This window comes from Phodopus roborovskii, unplaced genomic scaffold (assembly GCF_943737965.1).
Source record: "Phodopus roborovskii unplaced genomic scaffold, PHOROB, whole genome shotgun sequence".
NCBI classification, from domain to species: Eukaryota; Metazoa; Chordata; class Mammalia; order Rodentia; family Cricetidae; genus Phodopus; species Phodopus roborovskii.
In genome coordinates this window covers 5,054,427-5,070,285 of record NW_026126693.1, presented here as the reverse complement: position 1 = coordinate 5,070,285, position 15,859 = coordinate 5,054,427, and the positions used below count along the sequence as shown (strand labels likewise).

At 41.8% G+C, this 15,859-nt stretch overlaps 1 protein-coding gene across 2 annotated transcripts in view; it reads right to left on the bottom strand.

Moving 5' to 3' along the window:
- Window positions 1–15,859, bottom strand: part of Lhfpl3 (LHFPL tetraspan subfamily member 3) — a 488,475-nt gene that overhangs the window by 32,238 nt on the left and 440,378 nt on the right. Inside the window, exon 3 of one of the 2 annotated variants that reach the window (XM_051174832.1) lies at window positions 8,503–8,530. The exons of the other annotated variant lie outside the window; for it this stretch is intronic. Coding sequence (XP_051030789.1) covers window positions 8,514–8,530 — 17 coding nt within the window. The 3' untranslated portion in view covers window positions 8,503–8,513. Of the gene's footprint in view, window positions 1–8,502; window positions 8,531–15,859 lie in introns of those variants that run through there. 2 annotated transcript variants of the gene reach the window in all.

Sequence of the window (15,859 nt, the reverse complement as noted above, 5' to 3'; positions counted from 1 at the left end):
TGTATTAGGCAATGGAGAATAATTAAGAGGAATTTAGAAGCTAGAGTGAGCCTTACTTTAAACGAAGTTTCCTTGACCTGGAAAGAAGGGCTAAATCACTCAGTTTCTCTTTTCAAAATCTCATTTAGAATGTAGCCCTGTGCAGTTTTACTTAGCAAATAGCACTTGGTAAGTATATAATGGAAATGATGTTTTTTGCACTTAATGCTTTTTCCTCCCTCAAATTATGTACATCTAGAAACATTAACTGTCTTCTGAGGTGCCAGACTTCAGACATAAGGATGATGAATGACCTAAATCATTTGTGAAATGCTGAAAACCATGCAATTTGTATTAAGTTTAAGAGTCTATGTTGTTGGTGAGTTCCAGGGCATCCATGGCTGTCTCAAAATACAAAACAAACAAACTAAACAAGCAATCAGACAAATATAAAAATTGAAAGACAAAAAACCAACAACTCCCCCAAGCAACAACAAACAAAATGAAACAAACCCTCCCCAAACCAAACCAACTAACCAACCAACCAAACAAAAACACTCAGTAACTGAAAATCCCAAAACTATGTTGTGGAAGAAGGGCTATGAACTGAGTTATCTATGGATGGGAATGCTTACTCTGCTCTCTGCTATGTAGTGAAGGGCCCAGACCCTTATCCAGCCCCCTGCCTTGTCAGCCATGACAGGCTGAAGAAAAGACCCAGTAAGGTGTAGGTCTCTGCCTCATCAACAAGTGCTGAGCTCCTGAGTTTGTCTGACCTTGCCCTTCATGTGTCCAAGAACCAATCAGAACTTATCTGGCAGGCTCTGGATGTGATTTACATAATAATGGAATGCAGAGCATAGCAACTACCCTAGGCCTCTAGGCATAGCAAGCTTCCTGCAGCTGTAGTTGACCAATTATCACAGGATAGGTTGTCTAAACCTGGAGGTGCACCAATCCTGAGACTGTTGCTATGTAACCAGTGGCCCCCCACACTCCCCTTGCTCTACCCCAATATATTCTCTGCCCCACTACCTGCTTCACCTGCCGTGTTGGATGGACAGGGGAACCAAGTTAACTCAGAAAATTAAAGATTCTTTGCTTTTGCATCAGATGGGATCTCTTGGTGATTTTGGGGTTCATAGTTTGAGCACAAGACTAGGAGGTGGGCTACCTTAAGAAAGAGGTGGGTGCTACAGAAGACTTGAGTATACAATTTCAGATATACCTCTTTGACATAAGAAAGGCATTGAGTGGGTGGGCAGTGGTGGTTCATGCCTTTGATACCAGCACTTGGGAGGCAGGCAGATGGATTTATGAGTTTGAGGCTAAAGATGGGGGAGGGAGAGGTTTTGAGTTAATTATTTTGACACTTCAGTGTAGGAGCTCTGGAGAGTGGAAGTCATCCATCTTTTGTTAGAGTCATTTATGTGAATAAACAATCTCCTCTCTGCAACAGGAAGAGCAGGATGCATCTGAACACTGGAGACAACTGCACAGAAATCATTGTAGAATTCTTTACTAAATTTCCCATCACTGCCTTCCAGTTTAAAATGGTAAGACTGAATTCATTACCACCATGTCTTTGAGTTTCTCTCAGGTCTCTGTGTAGCTCTCATGTATACACAGGTATAAACATTAATAAACCTGTTTAGGTTTTGTTTGTTAATTTGTGTTTTTCTTTGCAGGTATGTCTGTCTCAGCTGTTCAGGGTGATGAAAGGCATTATTTCTCTTCCTTTATAGTTTTTCTAAATGCCAATGTCTCTTTGTTCTGTTATTTCTAGTTTTCCCCCTTTTCTTTTTTCCTTTTTCTGTAGGTGAATATGTAAGACATTAAAATTTAATGCCATTTTTAGTAATATATGCTAGGTGTGGTGGCACCTTCCAGTAGTCCCAGCACTTGGGAGGCTGAGATAGGGGCTTTTAAGTTGGATGTTAGCCTGAGCTATATAATGAATTTGAGGCTAGTCAGAGAAACTTAGTGAGATACAGTTTAAAAACAAACAAACAAAACAAAAACAAAAACAAAAACAAAGCAAGCCCCCCTCAGAAACAAAATAAAAACCTCAACAAACCAAAACAAGACAGGCAAAGCCTCAATAAGTTGCAGCTCCTAGATTTGGGAACTGGAACCAACCCCTCCAGGGTTACAATCTCATCTCTAGCACTGTGTGGGAGCACATGTGGTCATCCTCAGTTCAGAGGAGGCTGGGCACAGCTTACAAACTGTACTGACCCAGTGCTAAATGAAAACTTCAGAGAACAGGAAAAAGTGCTAAGGGAGGTGCTGACCTTTCCCTCCCTTCTCTGTACCTTGTCACAGATTTTTAATTTTTGTATTTAATGCCATTTAAGTAAATAAAACTAAAAATTCTTAGCATCATTTTCATCTTCACATTAGACAACCCCTGCTTCAAATCCAGGTGCATTTAACTCATTTGTGTAGTCAATAAAATCCAGGTGGTGCAGTCTATCTCTCTTCTCTCTCTCTCTCTCTACACACACACACACACACACACACACACACACACACACACACACACACACACATTGTTGCTACAGGATGTCTTGATCTAGCTAAGGAAAAATCAACAACAAAAAACAAAACAAAACAACAAAACAACAACAAACACTCAGTGAGGTCAGAAGGAGTAATTAGCACTCTCCAGGGGCAGAGAGGCTCTGAGGTGCTAGTCAACAGGGCTTTACATTCCTTAGGAAAAGGAGCCCGAGCCTCATAGGTTGTTGCTCAGGCTTTTTGGCTTTTCAGATTCACTTTCCTGTTAAGCTATTGGTCTAACACATTGTGTCCCCCTCCCCCTTTTTGGAAGGCCTCTTTCCCCATCCCCTGAGGAAGCCTCCTCCCCACTGATTGTATCTCCAACTGATAGCAGGTTCTCTCAAAGGCATTGGAAACTCCCTGAGAGGTAAACAGTGCACTCACTGAGCTCTGGTATCCTGGCCCTGCCAGCATTAGGTAGGGATGGCCATTTTTCTGTCAGCCCTGTCCTGAGGTTCTGCAGGATAGGTCTAGCATCCATATCTGTTAGACTCCTGCCTGGGGCCATGTGCAGCAATGACTTCTGGGCAAGTACAAGGAAGATGGGAGAGAGGCCAGTTAGGTACTGATGAATGGTCCAGAGTGCAGGAGAGTAGTACGGAACCTACTCTGCAGTAGCAGGGGAGGTGGGAAAAGGAGCAACAGGGTGTGTGTGTGTGTAAATTTGAATACTTTTCTGGATACGAAAATAAATTTTCTACAATGAATATTCCCCATCCCTACATTTATAGCTTCTCTGGACACTGCATTTTTTCTCTTTTCCTTTCCCCCTTTCTCTATCTCTGTCTTTTAATTATCAGTTTATAGTTAATTTAGGAGTTCTTTCCTGCCTGGATGCAGTGGTCTCAGCACTCAGTGCTGGGGAGATTTCCATTTGGGTATATGTGGGGAATACTCATTTCCTAGAACTGCAGGGAGCCCAACAGGAAGAAAGCAGCAGGAAAAAAAAAAAAAAAAAAAAAAAAAAAAAAAAGAGCAGAGAAGGAAGTATGGGAGAAGCAGGGAAACAGAGATCATCATGAGTAGAAACTCTTTTTTTAAAGTGTGACTAGTGCTACAGCTATAAGGCCAAGAGTACTTACAGCCTTCTGCCTCTTTTAAAGCATAATTATGGAGCTCAGATTGGTCTCCAACTCGCTGTGTAGCTTTGGATGATCCTGAACCTCTACCTCCCCAGTACTGGGAGTATCATGTGCTTGTATTGAACCCGTGGCTTCACGTGTGCTGGACAAGCTCTCTACCAACTGGCCTACATCCCAGCCTAGAACTTCAAAGTCTAAAAAACTAGTTAAATTTTTTTTTTTAGTGGCATTACAATTACAATACATCTTCCTCTTTGGTCCCACTGGAAAGCACCTGTAGGTGTGGGGAGAATAAGAAGAAAGGGCAGCCATGCTCAGCCCAGACTCCCACCCTATCATGGTACAGACTCTGTGGGAGCCAGCCACCTGCCCAGAACCCCAGGCACCACGACATCAGCATCTTTGTCTTGCTGCTTGTCCAGCAGTCCACTCCCCACCCCCAACTGTGGCCTCGGAGGCACACTTTACTGTGATTGCCCCTACAGGGGCAATAAGGAAGGACTAATTTTTCAAAGGGCCAATGGGTCCCCATCTACAGTCCCAGAGAACCTGTAGTACTTCACATTCTTCCAGGCCTGGTAATAAGTTAGAATGTTTATTTCCAACTTCAGACTGACTGCTTAAAAACTGCTGAGAGCACTTCCTTTCTCCAGAGAAAATTTTGTTTAAGGGGAAACTTGTGGGGTCCTCTCATCAGAATCACACTGGAAGTTTAGTGGAAGAAAGGATTTTAGCATCATCTCCGTGGGGGCAGGGCCAGAAGCCAAGTTTGAAATATATAGAGTTGCTATCTTGCAAGTCAGTGTGTAGCAGTAGCCTCTCACACTGTCACCTAGACAGCACCTGGGACAGACCACCAGTGTGTTTAATCCCTAGGTCTGGAGCACAATCATTTAATTTGGAACTAGCTTCTGGATGATGTTGTTGCTTGTCTAGGGGGCTTGTCTTGTCGAGAACAATGAAAGCAGCTTAGTTTCCTGTCTGTCAGGCGTAATATATTTACTGGGAAGCCCCAAGAGTCAGTGCTGGAGGCTGCCGTGGTGGTAGGGTTGCTTCCTGTCTGTGTGGAAGGACAAGAACAGGGTCTGTAGTGCAAGGCCACTGGCCCTCAGGTGGCAGACCAGCCTTCAGGACTGTCTAGGATCAGGTGCACAAGTGTGAGTGTGTTGACACCAAGGTTCTTGTGACTCTTGGAGGCCCAGTTTCCCCCAGGAAAAAGAAGCAAAGGACTGGACGAATCTAGAGCATTCTTGGTAGGTTCCAGAACTGTTTTGGAGTAACTACATGCTAAGGTATGCAGAGTTCTCTGTGGCATGGGTGGCTTGCTTTGGAGAATCTATTTCTGAAATGATGTCTGGGTGAAAGGTTACCAAACCCTACCTGATATTTCAGAGGTCTCAGGCACAGAATTTCAGGCTGTGGGTCAGCAGGGGTAAAGTCTCACAGGACCTCATCTTTCCTCCTTCTCTCTCTTTGCTCCTTTCATTTCTTTGCTTTCCCTTTCTTCACCTGCAGTCCCAGTTTCACCACTTGAGATCTCAATAGGACAGTGATTTTCTTAGACCTCCCCTTCTTAGAACGGAGTGGGAACAAGCTTAAAAAAACAAAACACACCCTGCTGCTTTCTAACTCCTAGCTGGCTGATTTGTTCAGGGAGCACTCTGGTAAAAGAAGTATTGGGTAAAGAGCTGATATCTACTCAGCATCCTTAATGGGATGACTGGCTTTGTGTGGCTTCCTAGAGGTGGTATTTTCTTTTTCAGAAAGTGTTATAGCTCTCCCAAAGGCCAAGACTAGTGACACCAGGACATTGCTGTTGCCTGGAAGAGACTGGCGTATTTATTTCTACAGTTTGTAGTTGCTTCGGTCTCCACAGAACGGGTTGCATTTCCAGTCTTAAGCAAAATGCCCTCAGATACAGTTTTAGGAATCCCTTCACACTTCCCTGTACACAGACCTCTTCCAAGCCTCTTCTTGACCAACATTCTGGAGCTCAGATTTCACTCTAGCAACACCCCCTAGTTCACAGTGGTTCTGCTTTGCTGGGTTTCACCCAGTGGGTTCTGAATCTCTGGCGTAAACACCACATTAACTCTGTGACACTCCACATCTTGTCCTCTCCTCCTAGTCAGCTTTGAATCACTGTAGACCCCTAGAAGGTTCCTGAAGCCCATTTGGGGAAAAGTTTCATTTAAAACTCAAGTGGGCCAAATTGTTATATTCAGTGATGATTCTTTGTCCCCTATAAATGGTTCATCAAATGGTGCCATGCATTTGCTATGGAAAAGAGATCACTGTGAAAAAGACATGGCATATTTAGTAACGTTGGCATTTTCATAACTGTGTACATAACTGTGTGAGTGATATAGCTCAGAAATGAGGTGAACACTTGACATGTGTATTTCTATGGCTGCCCTTTTGGCTTTTAGGTTATTCTCTATTGTAGAGTTCTTGGCCTCTTTAATTTAGCAACAACTAGAAAAGAGAGGCTGTGACCTTCACGTGCTGTGTTCTAGAGCTCAGTTAGTGAGCAGTATCCTAGGAAATAGTCACCAGGATATCTGTGTATTCCCTGAAATGTTTCCAGATGTCAGAAATAAGACAGCTAAACCTGAAACATGCATGTCTACATGAGTTTGTTAGGACTGGGTAAAGCAAGCCCCACACTTACTTCTCATTGTATCTTTTCCCTCTTTTGGCCTTATTTTCCTTCAGTTAACAACAGAATCAGCTCTGACTTTTCCAGCCTGTCCCTATTTGCACAGCTAAACTGACTTTCCCTGTAACTTACTATGGGAAATTCAGATGGAAACTGCCCCCAAACCAGCTCAATGAGCAAGTCAGTGTTAATAAAGCAATTAATGAGCGAACTTGGCACGTGCACTTCTAGCAGCTAGCTGTTCTGAATTTACAAACAAGGAATCTATGATTCAGGGAGCCACATTATCTCAGTTTGCCAACGTCTCCAGTGGCAGAGTCATGAAAGGACCTGAGACCCTTTCTGGGGATGCAGACTTGCTAACTTCTATGTTTACAAAGTTTCCCAGAGCTCTGTGTGTTATTCTGCCTGGAGAGAAAGGAACGCTGACCCTGTGCTGATAGGATGCATTGGTGGAAAGAGGAGGGTGAGGTTTTCATCTGCCTCTACTCCATCTGGGACAAACTATTTTCTATTGTGAAGTCTCAGTCACTAAAGGGTCAGAGCAGAAGATCCATCCCTAATAACTTTTGGCTCTCTGCATGTCTAAATAGTGGGTTGGGTTCTTGACACTACATAGTTTGGGTTTCAGACACTGTTTGGGCAGTTCATGGCTCTATGTCATGAGAACATCTTTAATTTTAAGTTTTATTTATTTAATAATAATATTTTTATTTAAGTTTGAAACAAGCTTGTTTTACATATCAATCCCAGTTTCCTTACCTTCTTCTCCTCCCCTGTTCCCTTCCCTAACAACAGCCCATCCCCTTTCTGCTCCCCAGGGAGGGTGAGTCCTTCCATGGGGGAATCTTCAAAGTCTGTCATATCATTTGGAGAAGGGCCTACACCCTCCCCCATGTGTTTAAGCTGAGAGAATATTCCTCTATGTGGAATGGGCTCCCAAAGCCCATTCATATACTAAGGATAAATATTGATCCACTACCAGGGACCCCATAGACTGCCCAGTCCACCTAAGTAACACCCACATTCAGGGGGTCTGGGTCCGTCCTATGCTGGTTTCCCAACTATCAGACTGGAGTTTCATGAGCTCCCCTGAGAGCATCTTCAATTTAAATTTTCATCATTTAAGAATATGTAGTTCAATAATGTCAACACATACCGAAATTGAGAACATGAGGTGTTTCAAGGTCCAAACTAAACTGTAGTCAGGTAGCTGCACACATGCAAGGGTGCAGGTGTGATGGGGAACAGATGCAAGGCAGGACTGCATTTTGTTTTATTTGGTGTACTGGGAATTGAACCTGGGGCAAGCACTTTACTACAGGAGCTGAATTTTAAATGTTCCAGATATACGCTTGTTAGGCACAACTATCTCCCCTTATCAATTTTCTTATCCTAGAAATTCGGTTTGTCCTATATTAAATATACTGAGAATGTAGATATGGTTTGTGTAGGATCAAGGGACACTAAGTGGAGTTGTGTGTGTGTGTGTGTGTGTGTGTAAAATGAAGGCATGCTTTAGCTCATTTAAAGTCATCATCCTTTCTCTTTCATAGTGTGCTTTATTCTCCACATATATATGTTTGTTCTTATATACTATGTACAGAGAGAAAATCAAGAAATGAAAAGATTCCCACCCCTTTCTATAGCTTCTGTTACCCTGTGTGATGGACTCTTATGGACAGAGCAGTAGTCCATTTAAGAACCCTGGCTTCAGAGAACACCAAACAGGCCTGGTACTTGATAAAGGTCATGGGCTGTGTAAAGCCTTGGAGTTCTCCACCTTGGAGTGGTCTGTCACACTTAGGTATGGGTAAGTGCCTAACATTCCTAAAGCTTACAATTCCCAACTTAATGCCCCAAAATCATAACCCATTGTATTCCCCAGCACTTCCAGCTTGCTGGGAAGATACCAGGCTAGACAGTCACTTATTCTCTGGTTTTTATCCTGAGCCAGACTTTGTGTGTGGGTAAAGCTCAGCTATAAAATCAGGAACAAAGACAAAGGATCTATGGCTTAAAAAAACAAAACAAAACAAACAAACAAACAAACAAACAAAAAAAAAAACAAAAAAACCAGTTCATGCGGCCCAAGTGCCAAGCGCTAGAAGCGGGAATCGGAGAACAGCTGAACAATCATGCAGGGATGGAAGGCAGAAGCGCACAAAACATAGCTGTACCCACGAGGAGCCATGCTTACATGGTGAGGTCTCATACTACCTTAGTTTGCCTTAAGCATTTCCATCATCTGAGAGTGTGGGAGGGAAAAAGAGAATAGTTAAAGGTAAAGTCAGTTCAGAGCTCTATCTTCCAAAGGCAACACTCCTGTTTGGAATTCCATTTACATTGCACAGGGACTCAGATGGAGGAGAGGTTTGTAGTGAGTGAAGACTCAGTCCCAAGACCAGGCTGGCTGGGCTCATTCCTTGGCCCTGCCCCTTGCTAGCTGTTTGACCCTGCAAATGGGCCTAACAGTAGCACTTGCCTCATGAGGTGAGGATGCCGTTGAGTGACACACATAAAGCACAGGACAGTCCCAGTTAATACCAGAATTCTCTAAGAATTCAAAAACAGTTATGTTGTTAATTGTATCTTTGGCTTCCTTAGGCAACACAACTGAGGCCAGAGGAATAAAAATGCATAGAAAGTCAAAGACTCAGAGAATTTTAGTTATTCAGTAAGAAAACTAATTCAGGAGGGGACAAAGTAAAAGAGGCAAGGGGTTATTATAGTTCTTTGAGGATATCATTTCAAATTCTAGATTATCTCAAAGTAATTCAGAGTGGGATTTGAAGAATGATAAATAGAAATCATTGTATACAAATAGATCAACTAACCCAAAAGCCTGGTTCATACCAGTAATTCAAGCTCTATCTACACCCTCAGGCTGTGTGCTCTGGGCAGATGAGATTTCTGTTGCTCGATCCTGTGCCTCTCAGAGAACTGCTGAAAGGCACTGATGAGTAGCAGTGAGCACCTCTCGCTGGTCCAGCCATACAAGAGGGCAGCTTTCTGTAGTTTTCATCCTTTATCAGAGACATCACCTCACTTGGCAGGGCGTTGTGATCCAAAGAGAAAGGATGGGACTCTGAGAGGTATGTGACATCTTAGACTAAAGGAAACTTTCAAGTGAAATGCCTTTGGATGACCTTGATGGAATGGGCCTCTGCTCATCACTCTCTGTGGTCATGTTGTGGAACTTTGTCCTCTGAGCGTGGCATGGCTGTGTTGAAATCAGAACAGCTGTGGTCACTCGAATAAAAGATTGGGCCCAGTAGCATTCCCTCATGGGAGGAGGGAGGAATCACCAGGCCTATTTAGGAGAGGGAGAGAAGATTCATAGGTTTTATAACTGTTGGTACATTGACATGCCATGTCATTCAGTCAAACAAACTGGCTCACCTTGGGTGGAATTGTTTCTTTGGTTTGTCATTCTCTGTATATCTGGGGTTAACAGAAATAGACTCTCTTAACTCACAGAAAAAGTGCTAGTTGGGCAAAGATTGGTGTACAATTTGTTCTTTGCTTTTAAGTGAGTCCTATTTTCTTTACCTACCTCCCAATGGTGCACTCCTTCATGTCCATGCCTTCAAAACACCCATGGAAATAGCATAGGTTTCCCAGTAAGGAGCTGTCTGCTCTCAGTGTTCCTCCCTCTGCAGTGACCCTGGTGTACAGACTGTCACCTTCTAGCTTTCCATGTGATCCTCTTGTTTTTTTTAATTATTATTCTACATATCACTGGTCCAAGGAAGTTTTCAGGATAGAAGATCTAGGCCTGTTCTTGAAGTGACAAGAAAGCATGGAATTCCTGTGCTGGCTCATTTTTGGTTTAAAAGCATCTGGGCAAAGACTTTTGAAAGTTAGACACTCAAACCATCCTTCACACAGAAAGAAAGGGAATTGTAAATTTCCCTCTGGTAGATTATAGAAGGGAAAGATAATGGGGAACATGCTAGAATATACATCCCCTTTGCCAGAACAGGTAAGGCACAAGTTGTGTTTCTGGAAGCAAACTGGTTCCCTGTAATAGACATACCAGTCTTGTTCAGCTGCTCCCTGTAATAGACATACCAGTCTTGTTCAGCATTAAGCAATTCATTCTTCCACCATACAAGGTCTATGGCTTCACTGTAGTACCCTAAGAAGACCACTGCTTTGAGAAGAATTTTACTTTAGTTTTGTTTTTCCTAGGCAATGGTGGGTTGCCACGTTCATAATCTGATTTTACTATAGCCTCTCACTATGTCAAGTACAGAGTGTCTCTTGCTGTAGGAGGGGATAAGGTGGCTATGATCATAGCTTCATGGTTCAGCACAGAAGCTGGTTTTTAAAAGACACATTCTTAGAGCTCTCTAATCACAGGTACTGTTCAAGGACATGGATTACATTACTTATGCTGCAGACACAAAGAGACACCTTGATCTGCTGAACACCTTTTTGAAGGCATTCTATTTGTGTCATTAGAATGTGGCCCAGACAGCAGGCACATGGCAAGAAGACGCAGGAGAAAGTCTAAGAATCAAAGGGGATTTTAAACCTGAAAACCAGGACTAATGGATTGATGTTTGCAGAAATAATGGCCTTTAAACGGAATTATTAAGCAATTAGTCAAGTTACAATAAGGATGGGAAATAGGCGATTTCACAGGGAATCATTCAAAGAAAGCTACTATTGTGCTACTATTGAGTTTTCATCTGGTATCATCATCCTGCATTTGCTTCCCCATCAAATGAAGAAGGTCATCATTTTGGCCAAAAAGTATGCATTTGTTTGTGGATGGTACAAATAAGCCACATCTCTTGAAGGTGGTGGTATCAGTGAGCTTCTTGGCTTAATGCAGTGAAGAGAATTCTTGGAATCATTACCAAGCACAAAACACAATTTTGAGTTCTGTTCTGGGTCACAATCAATTCCTAAGGCAAGTCAGAGGTCTCCTCAGGTAGTAACTATCAACTTGACAGAATCCAGAATCACATGGAAATGGGTCTCTTGGAGGAATGTATCAATTACATAATTGGGGTGGGGAGACCCATACACTGTGGGTGGAACTGTTTTCTTACTGGGATACTGGACTGAAAAAATGAAGAGGCAAACAGAGTAGACACACCTATGCATCAATTATTGCCATTTCCTGATGGCTCTCTCCAGCTCTTGCCAATGTGATTTCCTCTCTATGATGGCTTATAACCTTGAACTGTGAGCTGAAATAAATCCTCTCTCCTGTAGTGAGATAGCCCTTCTGTGGCACTGACCACGCCCATTGGGGGGTGGAGCCATGGGCGGAAGTGACCTGTGGAAGGAGGTCAGAGGGAGAGTCGGGAAAAGCTCTCTTGCTGACTTGGACAGGATAGCATCGGATGGAATTTCCTGGTGTTCATCTGTCTAGGTTGTAAGTTATTTCTCCCTGAATAAACATCTATTCTGCCTATTTGTTTATCCTGATCCTTATTTAACGGCAATCTCTCTCTCCTTTAAGATGTCTTTGCCAGGGTAGTTTCACATGGTAATATCACAAGAACAGGAAAAGGAACTATAGCAGCAGGTATAGGCTGTTTCAACAGGTTCCCCCACCAGAGGAGAGCTGGTGCCTGGGTCCTCCTGTGTCCTATGGTTGATTTTTTATTTTTAAGATTTATTTTATTTTATGTGTATACTTGTTTTGCTTGCATGCATACATATGTACTATATGCATGCCCCATCCTGATTGAACCAGAAGAGGGCATCAGATTCCCTAGAACTGGACTTAAAGACAGAAGCTGCCATATGGGTACAAGAAACTGATTGTATCCTTTGGAGAGGGAGCTAGGAGAAAGAGAAGGGGAGGAGAGGAAAACGTGGGACTAGGAAGATTGAGGCAGGGGAGGAATAGACCAGAGAAAGAGAGAGAGAGAGAGAGAGAGAGAGAGAGAGAGAGAGAGAGAGAGAGAGAGAGAGAGATATGCCGTAAAAGATGGAAGTATTATAGGTTTGAAGAGAAAACTGACTCTAGAGAAATGTTCAGAGATGTACAAGGATAATCACAACTAACAATCTGAGCAACAGTGGAAAGGCTACCCTTTCCTGATAATGAGATAACTTAGCTACTATCATAGACCCCTCATCTAGTAGCTGATGGAAACAGAAGCAGACATCCACAGCTAAATACTGAGTTGAACTCGAACTGGAATCTAGATGCAGAGAGGGAGAAGTGATCAGAAAATGGGGACAAGACCGGGCTACAGAGATCTACAGAGACAGCTGACCTGAACAAGGGGAGCTAATGGACCCCCAGACTGATATCTGGGAAACCAGCATTGGACTGACTCAGACGGGTCTCAGTTAATAGGCATGGGCAGTCTAAGAGACTTCTGACAATGGAACCAGGATATATCCCTGGTGCACAAAAGGACTTTGGGAGCACATTCCCCATGGAGGGATATTCCCTTAACCTAGAGGCAGGAGGGAGGGAGAGCCTAGTCCCTACTCCCAATGACTTGGCAGATTTGATCACCCTCCCTGTGAAGTGGTGGTGGGGGGAATGGGATGGGAGGGTGGTTGGGGGCCATGGGAGGGAGAGAACTGGGATCGATATGTAAAATAAGAAAAATAAATAATGGTAATAATGATGATGATGGTGATAAAAAGAGCAGCAAATGCTCTAGACCTCTGAGGCATCACTGCAGTCTCATAATGACTCAGTACCTTCTAAGGTGTGCGTGTGTGAGTGTGTGCATATATGTGTGTGTTCCAAGAGGACTGCTGGTTGGTGGCAGATGGGAACAGTATTAATAGTGCAAAAGGGAAGGAGCACTGAGGAGATGAGGAAAGAGGGAGGGTAACTGTGGGAAGGACAGACCCAGGATCAATCCCTCTGCTTGTGCTGGATGATAGATGAAGCCTTACCTGCCCTTTCTTATCTACAGTCTTACTTCCTCTGATGTCAGAAATGATGACATTGTTTTCCATTGCCCTAATGATAGCACAGAGAAGGATTTCATCAAGAAAGTGTAATTCATTTTCAGGACTATGACACACCTTATTTACTACCTTTTGAATTATAATAGGACATGAAGTTAGTTATTGCAGGAATTATTTTAAAAAAATCCTTTCAATTTTATATTAGCAATAATAATAAGAGGCAGCTAGAAAGTATATTGAGCTAGTGTTCAGTGAGATTCATGGAATAGACAGAGAAAGATAATAATGAAAGGTCTGCACACAGGAAGATTTGTGTGGGAAAGAAGACTCCTAAGAGCTCAGTAACAGCTGCCTGATGGTATGCCAACACACGATACATAATACATACTAGACTTCAGAGAGGGCTGGGGTTGTAGCTCAGTGCTTAGAAAACAGATGGGAGGTCCTGGATTTGATCTCCACTTTTACATTAAAAACAAACAAACAAGCAAGACATTAATCGCTGTCACTGTTGGTCTCATTCTACTTTACACAATTTCTTTTGAAGTCTTTTGCTGCATATTCACAAGGAGAGGCACAAGAAATGATGCTCCTGAGACAGACAAAGCAAGCTGACTAGAATCTAACTTATGCTGAGTGTACCTGGAGAGTCACTGAGGAAGGTTCTACCTTAGCTATGTGGTCGGGCCTTAAAGTAAACTTCTATGTCCCTTCGGGCCTTGAAAGTGATTCCTCAGATGATTGAGAATTTTCACTGAAAAAGACATCTTTTATTTTTATTACTGGTAAGGTAAAAGATAGACATTTCTTTCTGAACCCAAGAAAAAGGCAGTGGTGTATAGTTTTTGTCTGTCTTTTTATAATATGAAAGATGGGAGATGGTAGTTTTTGTCAGTTTTTTCTTAGAAAAGGCACAGTCTTGTTTATTTTATGGGTAGCTCTTTTCTAGTCAAATGATTCACTAAACATAACAGTTACTCTTACTGTTGTGGATCAATTAACATTATGAAATTCTATTTATTAAATGGCATCATTTATAGTACCCAAGGCATTAAAAAAACATTGATTTAACATGAGCCTGTGTGAGTATTTGTCCCATTTATTTGAAACTTTAGAAAACGTACCTAAATGTCCATGTGAGTATTTTTAGTTTGTGTTTAGTATGTGCAAGGAGTTTGGGTTCTGTGGTTTAATTGGTGGAATGTTGAATGTTGACCAATTTATTTTCCCTTCAAATGCCTTGCCTCCAGTCTTCAGTGAAGTTTTTAGTTGAGAGGCCCCTCGGAAGAGAAATACAGAGTAATGCTATAATTTAATGTTAGAATGAAACAGAATTACCTAAGGTTTGACAAGATCATTGTTACCAATTATCCTGTCAACTTTCTTCATTTTATAGAGTTGGAAACAGAAATTCTGGCAGTCAAGTGACATACTCTTTTGGGGTCAGAGATAGTGGTAGACTTCTTAATTTAAAATCTAGGATTCCCTATCACAATGTGAGAAAACATTTCAGTAGAAGAACACTTAAAATCAATGATACAAATCAGGTTAAAGTTCTTTATCAGAAATGCTAGGGACTAGTATTTTTCTGTTTTTGAATATTTCCATGTACATAATGCACATAATGAGATATTTAATTCTAAACACAAAATTCATTTGTTCTTTTTAGTTGAGGCCAGGAAAAATATGAACCAATAAATAATTGGAGACTTATTGATTAATTTCTTCTAAAAAAATGACCACATTTTAAAACATTTTTGTTTATCTTCCCTGGATGGAATGTGTGAATTACTGTGTGTAGCAATTAAAAATGTAATTTAAAAAGATACATTTGTTTTTCCAGATAATCTGGCAAAATAGATTTTAGTTTGCTTGTTTGGATTGTGACTCATCTCATGAGGTCTGGTCTGGACTTTTGCACTTTTCACAAGCTGATGCTCCCAAGTGTCAGACTTTGGAGACCTTGAGATATTTACTCAAAGGGTGTTCAAGCTGAGTAGTATGAGTAATATACTGTACTTGTCCTCTGAGTGTACAGAGATTTCCTCTCTTTATGAGGATGGTAAGAGTAAAGTTAGAAAACTTAACTTCTCCAATATAATAAAGCAGAGTGGTTTTCCCTCCACTGAGATCACCACATTTAAACTTGAACAAAACAGACTTGTTTAGAGTCCTCTGCTAAGTTTTCTCAACTTGCATTTGAAAAACATTCACTTTACAAATCTAAAGTCTTATTCTCTACATGACTTTCAACTGAGAAACATTCTTTTTTTTTTTTTTTTTAAATGGGCGGGGTGTTCTAGACAGTGGTTTTTTTTTTTTTTTTTTTTGTAGCTTTGGAGCCTGTCATAGAACTTGCTCTGTAGATCAGGCTGGCCTTGAACTCAGGGAAATCCACTCACCTCTATTCCCCCAGAGCACATCCTTGAAGTTAAATCTAGGAAACACTGGCCTTGCTAGAATGTATATCTCTTGTCTTTTCTTGTTTATGAACTTCTTCCTTTAGTTTGTATTGTCTCCCACCCCCACTTTTCTAGCTGACACTTCTCTTACATGAGATGGATTTGTTAAGCTCACATTTTTATAACGGTGTCTGTTTCTTGCATATATAAAGGCTTACATTAAGATTTACATGTATGGGCTGAACAGATATTACAGTCAATGTTTGAGAACATTG